This window comes from Chrysemys picta, chromosome 2 (genome assembly GCF_011386835.1).
Source record: "Chrysemys picta bellii isolate R12L10 chromosome 2, ASM1138683v2, whole genome shotgun sequence".
Taxonomy (NCBI): domain Eukaryota; kingdom Metazoa; phylum Chordata; order Testudines; family Emydidae; genus Chrysemys; species Chrysemys picta.
The window spans coordinates 265,730,729-265,753,273 of NC_088792.1; the positions used below are offsets into that span (position 1 = coordinate 265,730,729).

Below are 22,545 nucleotides of genomic sequence, written 5' to 3' on the forward strand. Positions count from 1 at the left end.
AATCATGTCAAGGAGATGCTTTCCAACAGCCTGATGAACTCCCTCTTAACACCTACGAAGAACTCGAGTCCAGGTTTCTCACATGGCACTATAGAACGCTACTGTTAAACCATCAATCAGTAAAACAATACTCCTTCAGCTCCTGACTGGTAGGAGAGAAATAAAAAGGAGGAAGGGGGCTAGTTGCTAGCCTGACAAAGGCACTGGGAACCCAAATCACAAACAGGAAGTTCAACAGATACCAATTAACTTATTTCTTGATTGAGCAGTAATTGTTTTTGGTCGTTCCAGGTGATTGTGGGGTGGGGAAATGGTCCACGGTTCAATGGTCAGTGAATGAGGGACTCTCACAATTCACCCAAAAAGGTATTTGCAATCCAAACAGACAGTAGAACAACATTGAAAAAAACCTCACCTGATAGTAAACATCACCTTTTTTGTAGGCCCGTTAGGCTTGTTTGTGGTCTACTGAGCTGCTTTTTCCTTTAACCTTATTCCAATATCCATCTTAAAATATTAGTCATTTTATCTACTCAGTGACACAAACTGAATTCTAGAACTTGGAGTCAGGTGTTATAATGGAGTCTGACTAGGAGCCTGCTGCCAGTTGGGAACTGCACCATTGACTACCTGTACCGTTGGGCACCAGTGGTGAGGGAGTTAGCCCACTTCATCCACTACCATTAAGGAAGTAATGCATATTGCGTCAAAAACTGGTAAAAATTTAAAGGCACCAAATGGCAATTAAAGCTGAGGGTCCGATTACTGCAACCCACATATTATCCCTTTGGAAAGCTTGCTTTGTTCACAGCAAATCAGTTTCAGCAGACAATTTGAAGCTATCATGCCAGCACAGTTATATATAAGCTAATAAGCACTTACTATTGATGGCTTCTGCAGAAGCTGTTTAATTTTTAATCATATTTACTGTTTACAATTTTATCCAATTAGTGTTTGTGTAAGAGAGAGAGAGAAATGGAGAGATTGGGTTTACTATGGAGTACAATGACTGGATGATGCAGTCCTGGCAAAAATTGATCTGACCCCTTAACAATCCTGGGGAGACTGACATCATCAGATTGCTAGAGACTTTGAAATCTTCCTCTCTAATTAGGGAGGAGCTTGTCACCTTTTCACTTGGAATTCTCATTCAGTCTTCTTATTTTTAAAGAGAAAGCCATCTCCACCTACAGTGTTACGTGCCACCATTATGCTGTCAAAATGAGCCCCACCGCATCGCTGTCCCAGTACAATGCTTTTACCAATAGTTGAGAGATGTGCATTTATTTGTGTCGTTATATTATCAACATATTCCTGTTGACATAAAAACTAGCAAATGAAATAAAGAGATGGATCATTTATTTTTAGGCATCAAGTCTTTTTCACGGGGCCTGCCACTACAGTTCTCAATTATAGAGAGTGCAAACAACCCAGAAAAAGATAGACCTCATCGCACAACAGGGCGGTGATGGGAGGAGAAAGAGCAATGGAAAGAAATACAAAAGATCTCAGGGTGCAAGAGATCCATTTATCAAAAACTAAGAAAGCACTACATTGGCACTATTAAACTACCCACCACTTGCTGTAATGTGCAGTGATAAAAAATTCCCTGCAAAAAAGAACCCCTCATAGGTAACATCCTGAGAGCTAGCACCTTAATTATTTTACCTTCACAAAGATTATATAATTCAGTGATGCTAAAAATGTAAGATCTTTTTTTTCCCTCCAGAGCACATTATAACACAAAAGTTAAAGTTAAAAAAAATAAATATGTGAGGTGAGACTTCCTAAAAATGGCCATTGCAGGAGATTTTTTTTTTTGTAAACAATGTCTGGATGGATTAGATTAATGTAACTCACACCAATGTAGAGGAACAGTTTAAGGCCCACAATCTCTTGCTCTTAAAGTACTAAGCCTCACCAGTTTACAGTCTCTTCCTTTTTCAGTAGCTGAGCCTGTCAAATCCTTGACGACCAAATAGTAACCAAATAGTTGCAGGAGCATGTTTGTCACTTCTGAAAATGATCAGCTAACAGAATTTTCTACCGAGCATGCTCAGTCCTGCATTTTAAATGTCTGTACTTTGGTATTTAAAACAAGAGTCTTCTGGATCAGCCAGGCAGTAGAAAGTATAGCTGCAACTCTCATTTTGTGTGTTGCTCCTGGGGCCAGAAACTTGTAGCAAGGAAGGATGAGAGTATGTAATAAAAAGGAGACAGGAAGGTCTACAGTAGGCTCTGCTGTTCCTAAAGATAGAGATGGAACCAGCTCTAAGGGAAGGAGGAAGCCACCCGCCCACAGAAAAGGAAACCCCAAAATAAAATCTTTTGGCAGATGATAAAACCTCAGATAAAACTAACAGACTACAGGGGGGAAATGGGACTTAAAGAACACTTTTTCTCTTTTAGTAATTATTTTGTGCTATTATTTTCACCCATTTCTTGATGAGCTTTCCTAGCTTCTACAATTCATTGAAGCTATACAACTTCTTTCAGAGAGACCTTTTTTTTTTTAGTCTATACCAACCATTTGAAAGGAAAATCATTGTACAGAACTGCCTAACTATAAGTGAGTCCAGTAACCAACCAGCACTCAGAACAATAGCGTAGGCCTGATTCTGACTTCACTTACAGAGTAAAATCAGCAGTAACTCCACTGAAGTCAATGAAATTACAATCAATGTGAAATTGGTATCCTCACTACTCTCAGACTGAAGGGAGCAAACTCTCAGGACTGGGATCTTTATAGCTACAGTTAAAATAAAACAGTTGTATTTAAGAAACACCCACCTAAACACAGTAAATGTTATAACCATATCCAGAGATAATGTGCATAAAATGAGTACCTCTTTGTTTGAGACCAATAGAACATCTAGGACACAGCTAGGTGGGTGTGTCTGTCTGAGACCAAAAGAGCATCTAGTATACAAGTGGGTGTGATTGGTGGGTGAGGGTAAAAAAGAAAAGAAAAGAAAAAGACTATTTATAACACGGGTAGGCAACCTGTGGCACACAAGCTGATTTTCAGTGGCACTCACACAGCCCGGGTCCTGGCCACCGGTCCAGGGGGGCTCTGCATTTTAATTTAATTTTAAATGAAGCTTCTTAAACATTTTAAAAACCTTATTTATTTTACACACAACAATAGTTTAGCTATATATTATAGACTTATAGAAAGAGACCTGCTAAAAATGTTAACATGTATTACTGGCACCTGAAACCTTAAATTAGAGTGAATAAATGAAGACTAGGCACACCACTTCTGAAAGGTTGCCAGTCCCTGATTTATAACATAACTGCATTTTCCCTTTGATATAGTTTCCAGATGAGTGGTGTTTGGCATACTGGAAAACTTCAACACAGAAGCAGCTTGAGGAGGGGAATTCAACAGATGCAACTAGAACTTGTAGCAAAATATGTAATTTTTCTAGGGAATTGTTAAGCCAAATTTTGCACGTTCCCAAGTGTGTACATACACATAAGGAAGAAACAATATAGTAAGGGAAGTAAATATAAGGAATAGGGAAGGGGAAGACAACATATTTTGGGCTTGATTTGGCCACTAATCTCAGAGGACAAATAATTATGTACTCTTGTTATTTTCATATGCAAAATCAGAAGACAGTATGTTGAGACCCCGTGAAAATCAGGCTCTGTCTGTTTAAATCAACTGTTCTAAAGAATATAAACGTTCCTGGGTTTTATCCAAAGCCCACTGAAGTCACTGGGAATCTTTCCATTGACTTAATGGTGCATTACTCTTGATTTACCCCAGTATACATGCGAACAAAATCAGGACTGAAATCTTCAAAGGTAGATTGACAGGAGTACACAGTTCCCTTAGGTGGCTGCATGTGTGAGTTGACAAGCTTCTTGAGTAGAGTAACTACTATTGCTGTTTTCCCCCAGTGCTTGGAATCGCCACAGAACGCAGCCATGAGTAGAATGGATCTGTGCTTGGCTCAGTTGGAGCCTTCCACAAAGCCTCTATCCAGAGGCAATGTAAAAGGAGCATTTCTAAGAAGCAGAAGGGGACTCTAGCTATGGTGCTCTGAATTTTCTGAATCAGCACTGGCGCAAGAACCCCATCTCCATTATGTCAGCTCCAAACATAGGTGCTGGAACTAGAGCTGAAGGGGTGCTGCCGCACTCCCTGGTTTGAAGTGGTTTCCATTATCTACAGGGTTTACACAGTTTGGTTCAATGGTTCTCAGCACCCCCACTGTCACCCGTGGCTCCAAACCCTTGGTAATTTGTCCCTCATTTGGATTCTACTCACTCAACCTCTCACAGAGAGGAAGAAAAAATACTGGAGAATGAAATGAATGTAAGAGGTTGCAATTCTGTGTATATATTTTACACTGAAAACACCATGTGGTCAGTGAAAGTCAGGTCATTAGAGTTATATTTAACAAAGGTGCAATAAAACAGATGGCAGAAAAGGGAGCGTGTTGCTAAGATAGATTATCTAAAGAGATGTGAAGAAGTAATTGAGGCTAGAGAAAGACACATTTAGGCAAGTCCTAGTGCCAACTGGAGTGTCAGTGGAGTTTTTAAGGCAGGACTACTGCATCCCTTCTCTGCCTTATCTTTTTCCTCTGGAAAATAAATGTGGTTAGTTTAAAGTATTCTTTAAAATTAGACCCAGAAATAACAATGTGACAGTGTGGGAGTTAGGCGCTGAGGCCCTTTTAAAATCCCATTAGGCACCTATCTGCATCTTTAGGTGCCTAAATACCTTTAAAAATCTGGCCCATGGTCTCAGTTCCTGTGGACTGCTTCTCGTTGAACCTATGATTCTTTAAATACAGCTGAACTGTCTCGCGCCTTATGGCAGCCACTGGCAAGGAGTGGTTGATTACAGCTTAAAAGTTCCACACTGCCTGGATCAAGTGGGAGAAATGAGCCCACTGCCATTTCCCCATCAGGTAAGAGTAGCCTTGTCAGCCCCTGAATTCACACACTATTGGGAAACCTTCCAAACAAAACTGAATTTCAAGAAATCAATCTCTGGCCCCAATGTTAGTGGCAGCCCTCAGTTATTCATGAGGTAAAAGGGGGTTTGCTTTCCCTTTCAGGAAGAGGTTAGAAAGACAGAATGTTGAAACATTTAGAGACAAGAGGAATAAAAGATAAAAGTTCCATTCACCCTTCATTTGTACCACACGCAGGCATATGTTAGAAAAGTTTTTCAAGCCTAGGGAGAGAAAGACTATACAATTCAGTGATTTCTGAAGGATGTTAGAGGGGAGAGAAAGAGGTCTCCCATCAGGAGACCTCATTCAGTACTCCCTAAACAAAGAAGTAAGTAATAGCAAGGACCTTCATTTTTGTTATGCAAACTCCCTCCCAGGGAAGGTGTCTAGAGACTAAACAGGTACTTTTCACCAACACTAAATTCCCTTTTACAAAGTACTTGTGTAATCTGAAATACAAAAGTTGGTACCTGCACATATCTAAATGTTATATAACATGAAGCCATAGCTGAACACCAAACAAAAATATAATTATAAAAAATGAACATGATGATGGACACGTTTACATGTGTGATTCACAGCTCTGTTATAGCTGTCTATTATCATTCATTGGCATTAGCGTTTAGATCCCAGTGTAACAGGTGCTTTATAAATAGCATACTTTAGTTAGACAGAAGAACTTGGACATTATTCTGTAATTATGTCTAACTGTTTAGAGGTCTCTGTATAATCCTAAACTGTCTAACCTGAAAGTCTACAATCATCCCTTAGCCTGGAGGTAATTTCAATATATTAATTTATAGTGGAACAATTTAAATTAAAATCAATTCAAATGGTGACACGAAAAAGTCCATGTTATTGTTCTTAAGGGGGATCTAATCTAGTTAAAATGATTAATTTTACTTGGACATATCATAAAAAACACCAGGCTGACCTATGATTATGTCAAATTAAGGGATTACAAAACCCCCAACTCCTTTTTGTGTAAGATGCCCTAGATCTGCATACTGCTAAGCAATAAAAAATCATTTCATAACACTGCTGACTTTCAGCATATAAGTGAGCAAATGAAGGCTGCTCTATCATATGATGCATAAAAACTAAACGCCATTAGGAATAAACTTTTATTTGAATACAGCAACATTAATTTTTAAAACTACATTATGGAAAGACTTCTACAGAATGTGAAGGAAAAAAGGAAAGAAGCTTTTAAATAAAAATGGTTCTTTTTAGAGAATTTTGTACAGTAGCTTTACAAAGGCCAATTCCCTCACCCCTGCCGAAACAAAACAAAAACCAAGGGATTTCTGTATCTTTAAGCAATTGTAAACCTTTATTGCACAGGCTTTACAATAGGAACAAAACATCTTTATATCTGATAGCAGCATTCACAGATTGAAGAAATGATATTCAAAAAGATTTTTAAAGTATGTTAAGTAAATTAAGTGAACGTTGTATTTGTTAAAGATGCCAGACTAGCAATGATGGAAATTGAATTCTTCTGCTGACAGTACATACTCATCACAGGAAGTGACAGTACAAGCCTCTCAAAGTCAACCTGCAAGCTTTGCCACAGTTCTAATCTGGAGGGACCACCTCTAGGGCAGGGAGGGTAATTCATTCTCCCTGCCACCAAGGCCAAAACTTTGTGTCTACCTTTAGGCACCAAACTCCATAATGAGGCACCTGGGTAAGTGACATGATTTTCAGAAGTGCTGAGTGCTCCCAGCTCTTACTGAAGTCACTAAGAGTTGGGATTGCTCGGCATCTCTGAAAAATCAAGCCATACGTGCCTGGCTTTAAGCACACAAATCTGAAAGCATTTTGTGCTCCCCAGAGGCTGCCAGCAAGGCTGCCAGCAAGGGTGCCTGTTAGTGTTTAGGTGTGTTTTTATTTTTTTTAAATGATGTGAACACTTGTTTATCTTAAACTAGAGTGAGGCTTCCAACTCACTCTACACAGGCTATTAATGGTTATGACTGTTGGTCACTATTGCTATGATAAGGATTTGAACCAGAATCCCAGAAGTTTCAGATAGAAATAGAAAAGCTCTCTAGATATTTCCTAAGGATGAGGAGAATTTCATGACAGGGAATTATGGATTTTATTAGCTTTCCCCCCACCCCTTTTTTAAATTTAGCAGAGCATCCCAACCCAAATTGGCTACATCTTTGATTTAAAAAAATCCAATCAGAGCACAACATATCATGTCTCTAGCCTTATCCCACAATATGGGCATGATTCATTTAAACTCCCTGTGAAAAAATGTTGTAACCTGTTACCAAAAGCCCCATGAGCCATGCAGTTCTTTTTACTCAGGTAACTAATATGTTAGTGCCCTGGCACCGATCACCAGGACAGACAAGAAGGGGAAAAGGGCAGGACAATTGTATCAGGGGCCCTGAGCTCAGGGCTCCCCAAACGGCTGTAACATCTGTGTGAATAAAATGAAATGGGAGGGAGTGGGGCTCCATTGTATATGATGGACTGGGGCCCCACATTTCTGTCGATGGGCCTGGTGATCACAATTAGCTATAGTTAAGACTGTCGTACACTCCACTTTCTGATCAATCATAAAGGAAGGGTGGTATGAAGCTGTCTCATGCTTGGTCTCAGCATAAAAGTGAATCTTTTTGGAAAGTTTGAGAAAGTAATTTCTTCCTCTTCAAAGTTACACATGGATGAAAAAAGCAATATATATTTTTCTGCCATAAAAAGTTTAAACTTCCTCAGAGTGCCACAGCTAAATACAAAATCTTTAAACAAGATGTATTTAGCTGTGAAATTCTGAACAAGTTTCCCAGACCTGAAGAAGAGCTCTGTGTAAGCTTGAAAACTTGTCTCTCTCACTAACAGAAATTGGTCCAATAAAAAATATCTCACTCACCTTGTGTCTCTAATCTCCTGGGACCAACATGGCTGCAACAACACTGCATATAAAAAGCTAAGACCGTTTTGGGCAGATACAACTCTGGAGGGTCAAACTTTCCAGATGGCTAGTCCACAGATAGGAATTTGGAAAACAAAATAAAAAGATGATGAAAATCAGTTTTGTATATGCACACTACTAAGTTTCCACTACATTTAGCACTTCCACCACTGATGGAATCCTATAATAAATGTGAATACAGAATATGAATAATGTTAATTGTACAGGTATGGTTTTTCAGCACTCTTTCACCACTGCAGAATTCCACAATTGCATACGTCTGACTCTACACATATTTTAAATATTAGAAGACTGGATGGCATAACTATGGGAAACACAACAAATTAATTCAACAATTTACCAGAGATTGGACAAATCTGTTGCATTGCAAAGTACATGCTTCTCCCAGCTCAAGTTAGAAATCTGAAAAGTGGATGCTCTAAGTCATCCATAGTTGAATGGTTCAGTTGGAAAACTTTAATTTTTATCCTCACTGGTGCACATTGTGTATATAATATGCACATGTGTGTGCACACGTAGGCAGTGAAGTGATCTGGGAAAACAGTGATTCTCTGTGAAATCAGGTCATAAATGGCCTGAAGTTTCAGAAGCTTTGCAAGAGTGATCAATGCTTCCGGCTCCCTGCCCTAGCTCATCTAAGAGTGCCTCATATGGTCTCAACCAGGGAGTGGAGAGGGTATAATGTAGACTGTAGTTTTGTACTCTGATGTATAATTATAAAGTGACATCACAGACAAAGAAGATGGCTGTACAGAATGAATTGTTAGGCTCCTGCTGTGGTGCAGGAAAAGGACAATGGATAGGGATATGTAGTGGAAGGGACATATAGGGATACAGAAATGTGGTGAAAAACATCTATATGAAGACGACGGTAAAAGCCCTGGTACTAATATACAGGCAGGCTTAGGGCTCGTCTACACAGCATGTTAGTCCATGCCAGAGGGGTGAAAATTTCCAGTGAGCGTTAGTGTGTCACATGCTAACTGGGCCCATTTGGCCCCTGCTGGCATACACTAAAAGTTCCCTAGTGTGTGTTAATGCAGTCCTGCTTCAAACCAGCCTGATGGTAACACGCACTACAAAACTTTTAGTGCGTGCCATCTGGGTCCACATGGACCAACTGGTGCCCAACATACTAGTGCGCAATAGACTTTACACCCCCTGTGGTATGGACTATTGCACCATGTAGACAAGCCTAATATCCTGAGCCAGTACCTAAAAATAAAAACCACTATGGAATACACTGCTGATCCTGTGGCATAGGCCGTAGCCATTCCATTCCTCAGGATCCATTCTATGAGGTCTCTCAGAGATTGCTGACAACAAAGAGGCTTAGGGAAAAGGAAATCTCTAGGGAATTAGGTTTGTGTCAGCTTCTCTGAAACATCAAGGTTTTTTTTGTTTTGGAGAGATGCCATGCATGCAGCATACGCAGGAAACATTTGCATAGTTATTTTGCTATAAGGAATAGAAACAAGGCCCTTCCTGATTGTGGTAGAAACTGTTTGTTTCGGGTGGTGGAAAAGAATAAAGGTCAGGACAGGATAATGATAACAAAAGAGGGAGACACACAGTCACTGAGTAAAAAGGATCGTCACGCAATTCAAATAATGCAATGCCAGGGACAACGAAACACAGACATGAAAACAAGATTCCACAAGTGTTATGTGCTTCCTTTTTACGGGCCACAATCCAGAAAGGCTAGTAAATCCCCTACCCAAAGTTGTGACAATAGCAACATCTGCTGTACCCTTAGAGGAAGAAAAACAAGTATCTCAGGTGAAAGGAATCTAGGATTCCCCAGGTGCCAAAATCTGGTGCCCAGACTCCTGCTGGGGAAGAAAATAATAGACTGGCCTTTTGGAGAAATAATATGAGAGACCTTTCAAGTGTAACACTAGTGTAACATAAGTGTAACACTAGACCTTTCAAGTGTAACACTAGGACTAGCTTCAGTGACTTGCCTTCTGGTCATGGATGACAGTGTAATGCTCCCATCTCTGGCAGTACAAGTTGATCAGAGCAGTCAAGGAACTAATTGTCCTACACCTACATTGTCTACATGGCAGAGAGAAAAAGAAAGAAAGAAAGATAGATTTGAATGAACTGCCACATATACAGTCTCCCCCTTTTCATACAAGGTGTTCTTCCTCATCTATCTACCCTTATTCTCAGACTCCTTTTGTAGGATTTTCTCCCCTGCAAGTTCCTTTCCAAGTAAGAAGAGAACATAAGCACTGGGGATGCAATGGTGTGGGCTAAATCAATTGACTTTCTCCATTGTCCTCTAACCTTTTGATGGTAAGACATGGCCTGCTTCTGTTACACTTTGAATCTTCCATGATAGTGATACCCTAGGGTGAGCAGCTCCAAGCATGCTATGCATGACAAGGCATCACAAGTAGGGAAGCCTTCATGTGCGTAATTCAGAAAGGGACAACAGTGAGTCTAGTAGCAATGCCTCCTGCTTCTGGGAAAAGGGGATAAAGACTGTGGAACTTCCCACAGTAGAGTGATGCAAGTAAATTGGGGAGTAAGAGGGAGAAGAGGTTCTAAATTCATGCAAGTGCCTAAACTATGCTGGAGGTTCATAGGAAGAGGAGGAGAAAGGAAAGGAAGCTGAGTGGGGTTTCATCAAAGAGGATACTGGTAATTGTGAATCAGTGTTCAGAGTCTCCACATCCTAGGAGGCTTTCCCCACCAAAAGGAAGGTGGTAGGCGAAAGTAGTAAAGGAGCTCCTCAAATATTCTGGCATCCAAACGAAAATAAACAGCTGAACCTTTTGAGGTTTCATCGTTGCTCCCTTTACCCTGCTATCCAAAAGCTCACAATTGCAAAGCTCTTAAAACAGGGATTTTTGTCTAACACAGAAGGAAAAATTCTGGTTATAGGGTTTCTCAAAAGCCATTTTGGGACAATAAACCCATCTGTGACGGGTTCAGTCACAGAGACTCCCTTAGGAACTGCCACCTGATGTGCTGGGACTACCTCTGAGCCCGTTTTCCTTGGCAGCTTGGGACTTCAGTATCTTGCCTTGTTGAGCCAGACACACTAGCCTGCTACAAACACAGGCCCAGGTTTGAACCATGTCCCCCAAAAGCTGCAGGCTTAAATGAAAACAGCTTAAGAAGTGCTCCTGTCTCCAACACCCAGATACCCAATTCCCAATGGGGTCCAAATCCCAAAGAAATCCGTTTTAGTCTGCATAAAGCTTATATAGGATAAACTCATAAATTGTCCGCCCTCTATAACACTGATAGAGAGATATGCTCAGCTGTTTGCTCCCCCAGGTATTAATTACTTGCTCTGGGTTAATTAATAAGTAAAAAGTGATTTTATTAAATATAAAAAGTAGGATTTAAGTGGTTCCAAGTAATAACAAACAGAACAAAGTAAGTTACCAAGCAAAATAAAACAAAAACACGCAAGTCTAAGCCTAATACAGTAGGAAACTAAATGCAGGTAAATCTCACCCTCAGAGATGTTCCAATAAGCTTCTTTGACAGATTAGGCTCCTTCCTAGTCTGGGTCCAGCAATCACTCACACCCCCGTAGTTACTGTCCTTTGTTCCGGTTTCTTTCAGGCATCTCTTTGGGGTGGAGAGGCTATCTTTTGAGCCAGCTGAAGACAAAATGCGGGGTTTCCAGGGCCTTATATAGTCTCTCTCTTGTGCAACATCACACCCACAAGATGGGGTCTCTAGCCACCTGGGCAAGTCACATGTCTATGAATGATTCAGCTTTTTGCAGGCCGACGCCATTGTTTACATGTTAGTTTGAACGTTCCCAGGAAAGCTCAGCTGTGGATTGGTGTCTCCTATAGTCCATGGTTAGTTAAGTACTCCCAATTACTTGAATAACCCCTTCACACTATGTTGACCAAATCTGCCTTATGTGCTTCCTATAGCAAACACTTTAAATACAAGCATAGAGCCAACGCTCATAACTTCAGATATAAAAATGATACATGCATACAAATAGGATGAATATATTCAGTAGATCAAAACCTTTGCAAAGATATGTTACACGGCATATCTAGCATAAAACATATTCCAGTTATATCATATTTATACTCATAAGCATATTTCTATAAAGCATTATGCAACGTCATACCATCATCGGGCAGCAGTTTTCCTACATCCCCAAAAAAGATAAGATGGACCTTTAGGGTCACTTAAATTAATCTAAGGCAGACGCATTACTATGATTCGTCAGTAGATTTGGAACTGGACTACTCCTTAGCAAGGGCAGGGGATAATGTTTATTTGTGAGTTATTTACCCTGGTTAACAATGTGCACATACCCTCTTTAGAAGTTGAGCACCAGCACAGGATGAAGGTATAATGATGGTACACTGATGGTATAATGCCAACAAGCATCAACAGTAGCAATCCATTATAATGAGGCATATGGCCTTAATCTAATGTATTTTGTTACCAGGGGAAATCTTCCTGAAGAATTAGCATCAATTTCTGTGATCGGCTGGTTAACTTCAAGTAGCACTTAGCCCAGTTTGAAACTCTCAGAGCAACTTATAAATGGGCACAATGTCACCTTAAAAATATGCAGAGTGCAGGTATGACACACAACCTAAATCCAAGCACCATTAGCAGATCCCTGTCTAAAAACATTTTGTTCAAAATCACAGCATTCCACGTAGGTCTGATATGCCAATGCTAATGGGACATCTTCTCTCTATGCTAGCTATGAGCTGGACTGGCATTGAAAATCCAAAATTAGCTTCACACCATCACTGTGTAGTTATGTAAAACATGGTTTTTTTGGCTCTTATGAATCAGGATTAGGGAAGAAACAATATAATAATGATGATTCCAGCCCTGAGCACTCTCCCCATGAGACATCTGCAGATATTTTGCCAAATTAGTTCCATGACCTCGCTGGGTTTCTTGCAGAAAAGCTCAGTCAGATGAGGAAGCCCTTCTACCCCAGTGGAGGTCGGGATAACATTTCTGCTGATAATAGGCCCAATCAGGCAGCCCATACTCACAAGAACAGTCCCACTGAAATTCAAGATACAGCCTTCAATTACACAATCACATAATACCACTGCTGTCAGATCCCCAGCACAGCCTGGACAGCGTGCATTGAATGACGGAATGTGAAATGGGTTTGTAAGTAAGTTACTACAACAGAAGTATGGAGGAAGGCCGTACACAGTGCAATTGCTATCTGTCAAGCAACATTTACATATGAACTTTCTGTATGGAAGGCAGATGAAACAAACACTTCTTAAAATAAATTACACTGTATATAAATATTATGTCATGAGTCTTTTTAATCTTCGCTGTTCTTTGACTGGATCCTAACCTCAATCAGGATCTGATCGAAAGTCCACTAAAGTCAATGGGAGTGTTTCACTGATTTCACTGAACCATTTTGGATTAGGATCAGACTACTTAAAGGCCAGCCTACGCATTGAATGACTCAGACAGGGGTTTGTTAACTATATGCCCTGCTTCCTTCCTTTAAGTAGCATCGAAATTGTGGCATGACGGTAACCTTTTCCTCTCACACCAATTACCTGGAATAACTTCAAACTTTAGAGGCCACCACAGGATAACCATGGTCACCTTCTGACCTGAGGTGGAATCCCTAAAAGGCAGGTGTCCAAGCGTAGATACAGTATTCATCAGGATGAAGATGTGCCCTGAATTCCTTAACAGCTACAAACAAGAATCTCTGGTAGACAGAGTACTAAGAGGACATTACTTTAATAAGGGGTTGTGGTTATGAAGGTATGTACTGCTGTTGCTAAGCTATGCAGGATAAATTTAGACACAGCCTGAGAAAACTGGGCAGCTGGGGGAGGGAGAGTGAACCAATTTCGCTGAATATCCAACAGACACATGGCGCTCTTCTAGGTTGAGAATAAGGGGGCATCCAGAGGGATACATTGTCTACATAACCCCCAAGGCAGAGACCAGATTACACAGATGTCTGCTCAAGACAAGAGACTTGCATCTATCTATCAGCAGCAGATTCATGATACTCTGTCCTGTGTTTATATGTGATTTTACCAAAGGCCACATATGTATCCTCAACACATGGGCAAAAGGCTAAAATCCTGGAGGATGCCACATGAAATGTCATCATTACTGATTGACCCTGGATGACTGATACCACCAGTTGACCTGTCAAGCTCCCAGTGGAGCCACTGAAGAGCAGTCACCGACAAGTCTGCAACACCCATTAGTCACTATGGGTATGGCTAAACTTTAAGCTGGGAGCGCGATTCCCAGCTTGAGGAGACATACCTGCACAAACTCTCATCCAGCTAGCATGCTGAAAACAAGGGTAGCCACGGCAGTGCGAGCAACAGGATTGGCTAGTTGGCTCAGTATGTACCTGGGGTCTTGGATGGGCATGTACTTGGGGAAGCTAGCCTGCCCCTGCCCCTCATACTGCCACGGCTACACTCTTTCAGTGCACTAGCTGGATGAGAGCTAGCACAAGCATGTCTCCTCAAGCTGGGAATTACAGCCCCGGCTTGAAGTGTAGATATACTCTAAAGCAATGCCCCGTGGCCAATCAAGAGTTACTGAGAGGTCAGCAGGACTATAATAGGTAACTGACTCAAAATTTAAAGCCAATGGATCATTAATGGTCCTTACAAGCATAGTCTGACCTTCCATCAATGGGCCTAAACACATGAGGGAAACTTCCAGTGTGTCTGGTACTGGGCTACAACTGGAACTTAAAATCCACCAATCTCTCAAATCACATTCCCTTTAATGGGACAGATTGAGACAGGGTGGAAATTGGCAAGCAATGGTTGGAAAAGATGACTTTTTGAGGAAGAAGTGGACCTCTAAGCATTGGAGGATCTTGGGCACCATCTCCTTACTAAGGCATTTTGAAGACCAGTTATTGTTCATATCACAGCTACACACACTAGCTTTAAGCAGCCCGGACAGGATAAGGTGCAGGGCTGGCTCTAGGTTTTTTGCTGCCCCAAGCGCCCCCACCCCAGTCCTGGGCTCCCCCCGCACCTCCCTGCTGCCCCAGCCCTGGGTTCTCCCCCCCACCCGCACCCCCTGCCACTCCAGCGCTGGGCTCTCCCCCTGACCTCACTCCACCCATTCCCCCCTCACCTCCAGCCGGTCTGGCGCTGGCAGGGTCGGGGTAAGCAGCGGGGCTCCTGGGCCGCGCCTCAGCTCAGGGTCCCTCCAGCCAGGGCTTCCGCCTCCAGGACCGGCTGGGACCCAGGAGAGCAGAGCTGGGGGACCGCCCCGGCAGGGGCCTGAGGAGCCGGGGCAGTACAGCCCCAGAGGGAACAGAGTCCCGGAGAGCGGGACATGGGCCCCGCACAGCAATGCCCCGGGCACCAGTCCCCACTGTGGCCCCACTGCTGCTGCTGGCCACCCTGCCGCAGTCCCTGGGTGGCTCGGGCCGCTTCGCCCAGCACCGGCTGCGGCGCTAGGGAGCGGCCGCCCTGCGGCACCTGCAGGCGGCTCCATGCGCCCGAGTGTCCCGCGCTCAGAGCCTGCCCGGCCATAGGTGCGGGCTCTGCTCCCCGACACGACCCGCAGCGGCCCCAGGGCGCCCCCCGTGCAGGACACACTGCTGCTGCCAGGGCTGGCTCTAGCCTTTTGCCGCCCAAAGCAAAAAAAAAAAAAAAAGAGGCTGGCTGGAATGCCGCCCCTGAAAATGTGCCGCCCCAAGCACCTGTTTGGTTTGCTGGTGCCTGGAGCTGGCCCTGGTAAGGTGATATTTGCAAGTGGTAGAGTAACAGGATAGTCTGTTCCTTAAGGGCAGTATTGCCTACTGCCCAGTCCTCCCTGTCACACAGCATGGTCCTTTAAGAGGTGAGGAAATATGGAGACAGAGGAAAGGGGCCCTGGAAAGAAGCAACCAGGACCGGCTCCAGGCACCAGCTGAGCAAGTTGGTGCTCGGGGCGGCAGATTGTTCGAGGCGGCATTCTGCCCAATACTAGGGCGGCACGGCCGCTTTTTTTTTTTTTTGTTCCGCTCTGGCCGCCCTGTAGGGGGCGGTGGCGCGGAGAACGAGAGCGCCCTGCAGGGCAGTCCTCTTCCTTCCCTCCCCGCCGACCGGAGCGGAGGCCTCGCGGCAGGAGGCGGCGCAGCGGGAGGGGCCGTGTGGCAGTGCCCCTGCTGTAGCCCTGGCCACCCCCTTCTCTCTCTCTCCCGCCTGCTCCCACCCTCTCCCTCCCCCCCCAGCCGGTCACCCTGCACCCGCGCTCCGGCCACGCCACAGGGTTTTTTCTTTTGCTTTGCCGTTCTGGCCACCCCGTTTTTTTTTTTTGCTTGGAGTGGCCAAAAAGCCAGAGCCGGCCCTAGAAGCAACATTTAGAAGAAATCCTTTTGCTAGGTCTTTAAGGGTCTGGGACCTGGAGCCTTACAGAGAAGATGGGGCAAGGCTCTGTTCTCGCCCAGCCAATAAAGAATGAACTGGAAGAAGGGGCCAACATAAATTCTGCTTCTTCCTTCATAGCAGGGCAGATGCCTGTCAAAAGGCTCCTGCAGGCCCCTGAATTAACAAGAAGAGGACAGCACAGGGGAAGTGCTGCCTGCTGAACTCTCAGGCTGAGAGTGGAAGGACTGATCGGTAAATGGGCCAGAAGGAGGAGAAGGTGCCTGAGGCTCTACAGCTGGCCTAAAGCACGACACCAGCTCCAAGGGGAAGAGCTAGGAGGCTCCTGCCTTAAGAGGAGGAATTGCCCAAAGTACAGACCAGCTCTAGGTGTAGGGCTGGGACCTCTGGAACAGGAGAGGAAACTAACCAGGACACTTACATGGACCCAGGGTGAGCAGCGAAATAAATGAGTTACCCTCTGTAGAATAAGTGAATAAACAAGATGTTGCAGAGAGGGGTTGAACTAATCTGGTCCGGGGTAATTGTCTGGGGTGCCAAGTGCAATGCACCTGCAGTGCCCCAACATGTCCGGGGGTGGCAGTGCTGGAGAGGCATGCATATGACAGGAAAAACCTTACAACTATGACCCATCGGCATTAGAAACCACATCAAAACCTGCCGGAGGAACAGTTCATTTGGAGCCAGAGACTCTTCCTGTCGAAGGGCAGTTACTGCACTAACCAATGAGTTTATTCCTAGTACAGTAAGCACAGTTTAGTCCGCTACATAATGCTGCATATGGAATACATAGTGCTCCTCAGTGCACACAGTATATTTTAACAATATTTCTTTTCATATGCATTGACACAAAATGGGCATTAAACCAAAACATCATGGAAATTATCTGGCTGGATTATCAAACCTCATTTTACAAGGATGGATAACTACAGACCTATATTAAAAGATGCCGAACCATTACTTTACATTGTGAGTACAATGTCTGCTCTGTTCCATATTATTGCAGCAGCTACAAATGCCTCAATAGAGCTAATAATGCAAGCCATTATGAAATGTTTTAGCCTTATTTGGAAAAGATGTACAGGCTTTTGTTGCTGTTGTTGTTAAATGACCTCCCCCCAGATACACATATATACACACAAGATCATCAGACTGAATCTGATTCTGCTTTGACTTCCACTGGTATAAATTAGGAATGATTCTAGTAAAATCAATGGAGTTACCTCAATGAGAAAGTAGAATCAAGATCTTTACATTTTTCAGATACCTACCAGGTAATTCTCATTGACAGCTCTTACCATAAGAGATTACTCTTTTATCTAATGGTGAGAGTAAACAATTAATGCAAATGTTCATGTCTGCAAAGACAGATGGTTTTATATTAATTCTCTCTTTATATAGTCAAGTTATTTTTGTCTTAGTAAGTAGGCATTTAAGTGAGAATGCCATCAAGCTGTAGATCAAAACTACTCTCCTCATGCCAACAGTCAGCTTAACATACCTTTTTTATTTATGCATTGTTTTACCTTTTGTTCCCTTTCCCCACTAGGAAAGTATTTAGAGTCGATAAGATCTTCATGCATCATTTCTTACTGAGGACTGTCAAATCACCTTTTATGTCTTTGTTTGAACTTTACCTTCACTACCTTTTTATAGGCCCCCACTGAAATTCTTTCCTACCTTGTGTAAGTAATTGTAGATTTCGGACTTCTTCTCTCACTTTCAGCTGAAGCACCTGCTGCAAAATGTGCTGTCGTAGGCTCTCCTGGGCAATCCCCATTCGTTCAAGCTTCTTGTCAGTAAGCCTCAGCAATGCACGGCCTGGATCCAAAAGTAAAAAGAAGAAAATCATCCAAGGATTTCCATTGATGTAATAACTTCATTCTAGCAAATAAACCTCATTCTGCTGCATTAAAATCCTCAGCTGTGAAACAATCTGATTCATAATGGGGTAGATCTAAAATGCAAAAGGGATACCTGACTTGGTGAGTTAATTACTTTCCACTCCAGAGATCCATGTTCAGAATCTTAGCTTTACATCATCAGTGAAAATTTGTTTGGCAAGTTCTACTTGTGTTAGGCATGTTGAGGTATCATAGTTTGTAGCAGGCTCAGACTGGCCTATAGGATGACAACAAAATTTCCCTGGATACTTCTGAACAGCCTCACCATCCCCTGCCCTCCCAAGATCCCTTTGAACAGCAACAGACTGAATACAGGTGCAACCGAATTAAGGATCTGAATCTTGGGCTGGCAGCATGCCTGAGATAGCCCATAATGCAGAGCATGCTAAATTCACACACATAAGACTGTTAGCTCTTCCAGACAGGGACTGAATCGTCTTGTGTTATTACAGTGCCTAGCACAATGGGACTCTGATCTGGGCTTTTGGACTCCACTGTAATATAAATGCTAAATTAAGAGACAGCAAATAGCAGGATCAGGATGACAGAACATGGTGATAGGACAAGCACTAAGGCAACCCATGTCCACCAGAGAATCACAGCATGAAGCAACTGCTTGAAGCAGTGCTTCCAAACCCTTTATTTTAGGGGAGGAAAAGCTTTCCTGATTCTTTAGCCCCTAAAGTATTGGTGCTGGTGGTTAGGCCCAGCCACAAGCCCACAACCTGCTGAAGCCTATCTTCTCTCCTTTCCAAAGGGGCCCTTGCCTCACCTGTCCAATGCTAGTCTGTAAGCACCAAGTCACACTGGGGCTGGACTGATTTACGTTGGCTGAAAATCTGGCATATAATGTTTGTTCAAAGCAAACTCAGCCGTTTGCCTCTCTCTACATTCAGGTTCATTTACTTCCTAGTTTGACTGAATTGTGGGTCTTTTAACCATTAAATCTGCATCTTTGGGTTCCACTCGTCATATCAATATCATTATCAGCATCATCGACAAAGGAATATATATATCTTTCTCAGGTAGAGAATGACAATAATTCATGTACTTTGTCCCAGTTTTGTGGTGGCACTCCTTAGCACTAAGGCTTGTCCAGTAAACCTTTCTGTGAAATCATAAACCAGAGGAAATCTATTGGTTAATGTAATACCAAAATATGGAAATTAGTGTCTTATAGATCAATGCCAGCCATCAAATTCCCTCAGCGAAAGAGAGAGTAATAATGACTTCAATTGTTATAGCACATTATCACACCAAGACATCTCAAAGCAATTTACAAAGGATGTACAACAGTCTAAGAATGCAGTCTGCAATGCCAATCTAGCAGTTGAAAGTAAGCAAAAATTAAAGTCCTCAGTGAAAATAGTGCCAGCATCCCTGTCATCTTTGGGCAGAGAGTTGCATCTGAAGAAGTGAGGTTTTTACCCACAAAAGCTTATGCCCAAATAAAGTCTTTAAGGTGCCACCAGACTCCTTGTTGTTGTTGTTACAGTATGTAATAATGTGTCAGCCCAGAAGGAGACCATGTGGCTCCTCCAGCTCTGTTCACCTACCTGGCCAACAGTTATAGCTTTTAATATCTTTCTTCTAGACATTTATTTATTTCTCATTGGAGTACGTTTTCTACCTCAGCCAACAGTGTACTTGGACCTTTACTAGGAACAAAACAAAGGGAATGATCTCTGCCCTAAGGAGCTTACATCCTTCACAAAGATCAGACCTAGAGACCAGATGGTAGAATTAATTTAGACCACCCTCCTTTTAGTTTATTTTCTATTTCAGTAATGGATTAGTGACAGCATTTTTTCCTGAAATGATTTACAAGAATGAGCCGATGGGGAGCTGTTGTTTGCTGGTGCAAAGGAGTGCAGTTGTCGCAGCACTGAAGCAAAGGAACATCACAAGCCAAAGGAGGCAGAGGTGGGAAACCAGGAGTGAAGCTGGATTTTGCAACCAGGGAGAGGAGGAGCTGATTCCCACTTTGGGTGACAGTATGTTGTTAAAAACTTCTTTTTATTGTGGTGGTAATTTACAGTTATTCTTTTCCTAAGCAAGTATTTGATGCTACTTTGTATTATTAGTCTATTATTTATATTATTGTTCCTGCCAAATTTTCTGGGTTTTTATCTTTATAAAGTTTGAAATATAAGGTTCTCTTTGCCTCTCCTCACTGTAGGCATCGTCTAGCCAAGGCCTAGTTGCAGACTAGGGTTTAAAGAGGTATTTGAGCAGAGAGCGAGAGAATGCATTTGGCAAAGGGAGATTATTCTAGGTGTAAATACAGGGCAGCATGGAAGACGACCTGAATTAGAAAAGGAAATAAAGAGAGAAATAAGGAGTGATTTATCAGCTGAGTGGAGAGAATTAAGAAGGAAGCGGTAAGAAATGAGAGCAGACATGTAGGCAGGGCACATTTGTGCAAGGCCTTCATAAAGACTATGAAAAGCGCAGATTTTTATGAATACAGTAAGACGAAGCCAGTGGAAGGGAGTGACATGATTTGAACTCTGGGCAGGGAAGATTATTTTATCTCCTGCATTCAATACACAATGTACGTATGGAGATCAACACGTATTGAGGGGGCACAGCAGCTACCTCATAAGAAGGAACAGACCTACGTAGGCTGTTTGGATGTACTCAGCTGCAATTCCTTGTACAATCCTGCAGTCTTAATACAGGCAGAATTCCCACGGACTGAGATGAGTGCACGATCTACTGCCTCCAGCTCAATAACTCTGTGGCGCGGGATACACGAAGATGCCTAAATTATCCAGGTGACAAATTAGTTTAAATTCACAAACTGTACCACATAATTTGAAAAGTGATTGTTGACATGATATGATGAATATTCCTGCTTAATTGATAGTAATGTGCTTCCCTAGTTTTTGTGCAGAGCAAATGTTACACAAACTGTGCCCAGACTTACCTCATTAGTTTCAGAAACATGTTTGCAAATCTGGTTCTACTTAAAGAATCCAATCATAGCCTTTCACTCTGCCCGTGTGGGCTGGCGTTAGCTCCTTCCCAACTCCGCACACAAGAACAAGCCTCTTGTGCCAGCATGGATTAGTTGGAGGTGGCTCACATCATAGAGCAGCCATTGGGCTGCATGAGCTTTCATTTAAGGTTAGTTCCTAGTTTCCCTTGCCAAGATAGCCTTAAAAACAGCCCTTTAACCTGATGTAAAGACTTTTAAACAAATTGTAAGGAACAAGCCTCCGACTCCACTTCTGCAGCAAGAGGCTGAGAAAGGAGAATTAAAAAAAATGCAAAGTGAGTCGGTTAACTTAGGGGCACAATCAAAAGAACCATTTTATTAATCCTTCGCCCCAGTTCTTAGGTCCTGCCCTGGACTCAGTGGTATGATCACAGTGGACAGGAATTGGTCACCTGTGGGGAAAGGAGGAGGAAATTGCTTCATTGGCCTACCCCAAACACTAACGCTGGCTCTACTTGATGATAGCTTCAGCACTGTCTGAGGCTGGGACTGAACTGCTGCTGCTTGTGCAGGCAGCTGGCAAGCTGCAAGTTTCACTTGCTTTAATATGGACCATGGCAACTGCTAAAAAAAGTGGTGAGCCTCCAAACCCCTCCCCTGCCCATGAGCTATGGAATATCACCAGTGAATCAGTGGAGACCTGCTCCACCAAACCACCCCAATGCCCTGTAGATAATCAAGCTACCATCACTCCTTCCAGCAGAAGCTGTAAGATACCACCTGTCGCTACCTACTGATGTGAGGAGCAGCTTCCAGATAGGAAGCCACCCAAAGGAGATTCCAGGAAATGCTGGGGATAGGAAAGCAAAGGGTACAAATGGATCAGTGGTTGAAGTAGATGGATCAATGAACTGGGGGGAAAGGGCAAAGAAGGGGGAATGGAGTAAAGAATTAATAGATTTGGGGGATGAGACTACTACACCCACGGAATGTTCCATGTATTTGTTTGAGAGAAAATTCTTTTAACAGAGCTGTACACCAAGATGCTTCTATTGTCCCCATCATAGTAACCTTGCAAGGAGTTGTATAAGGTGGTTACTGATGGGGTCATCAGGACAGGTGTGGCTCATTAGACTCCACCTTGAATATAAGCAAGTGGGAGTAGCTCTTTGGAGAAAAGTGTAGGCCTGGAGGATCAGGCAAGCTTGAGGAGAAGGCATGGCTTGTATATCATGTTATTCAAAAACTAACATAGCATATAAAATCTTATCAAGGAGAGGATGACGTTTTGACTCTTAACAGTATGTGCTTTGTTGGACTTGGATGAGGGTTCAAGCACCTTGTTAAAGTTTTCACAGCATTACACTGAGTTCTACTTGCTGGTTAACTTGCAATTATAATCAATAAATTAGCATGTAAA

General features: G+C 42.8%; 1 protein-coding gene across 5 annotated transcripts in view; it reads right to left on the reverse strand.

The window, feature by feature from the left end:
* SAMD12 (sterile alpha motif domain containing 12) overlaps window positions 1-22,545 on the reverse strand; it is a 230,306-nt gene that overhangs the window by 94,954 nt on the left and 112,807 nt on the right. For all 5 annotated transcript variants that reach the window (XM_005287293.5, XM_065586062.1, XM_065586060.1 and 2 more), the window contains exon 4: window positions 17,961-18,101. In XM_005287293.5, the coding sequence (XP_005287350.2) occupies window positions 17,961-18,101 (141 nt within the window). The remainder of the gene's footprint in view (window positions 1-17,960; window positions 18,102-22,545) is intronic.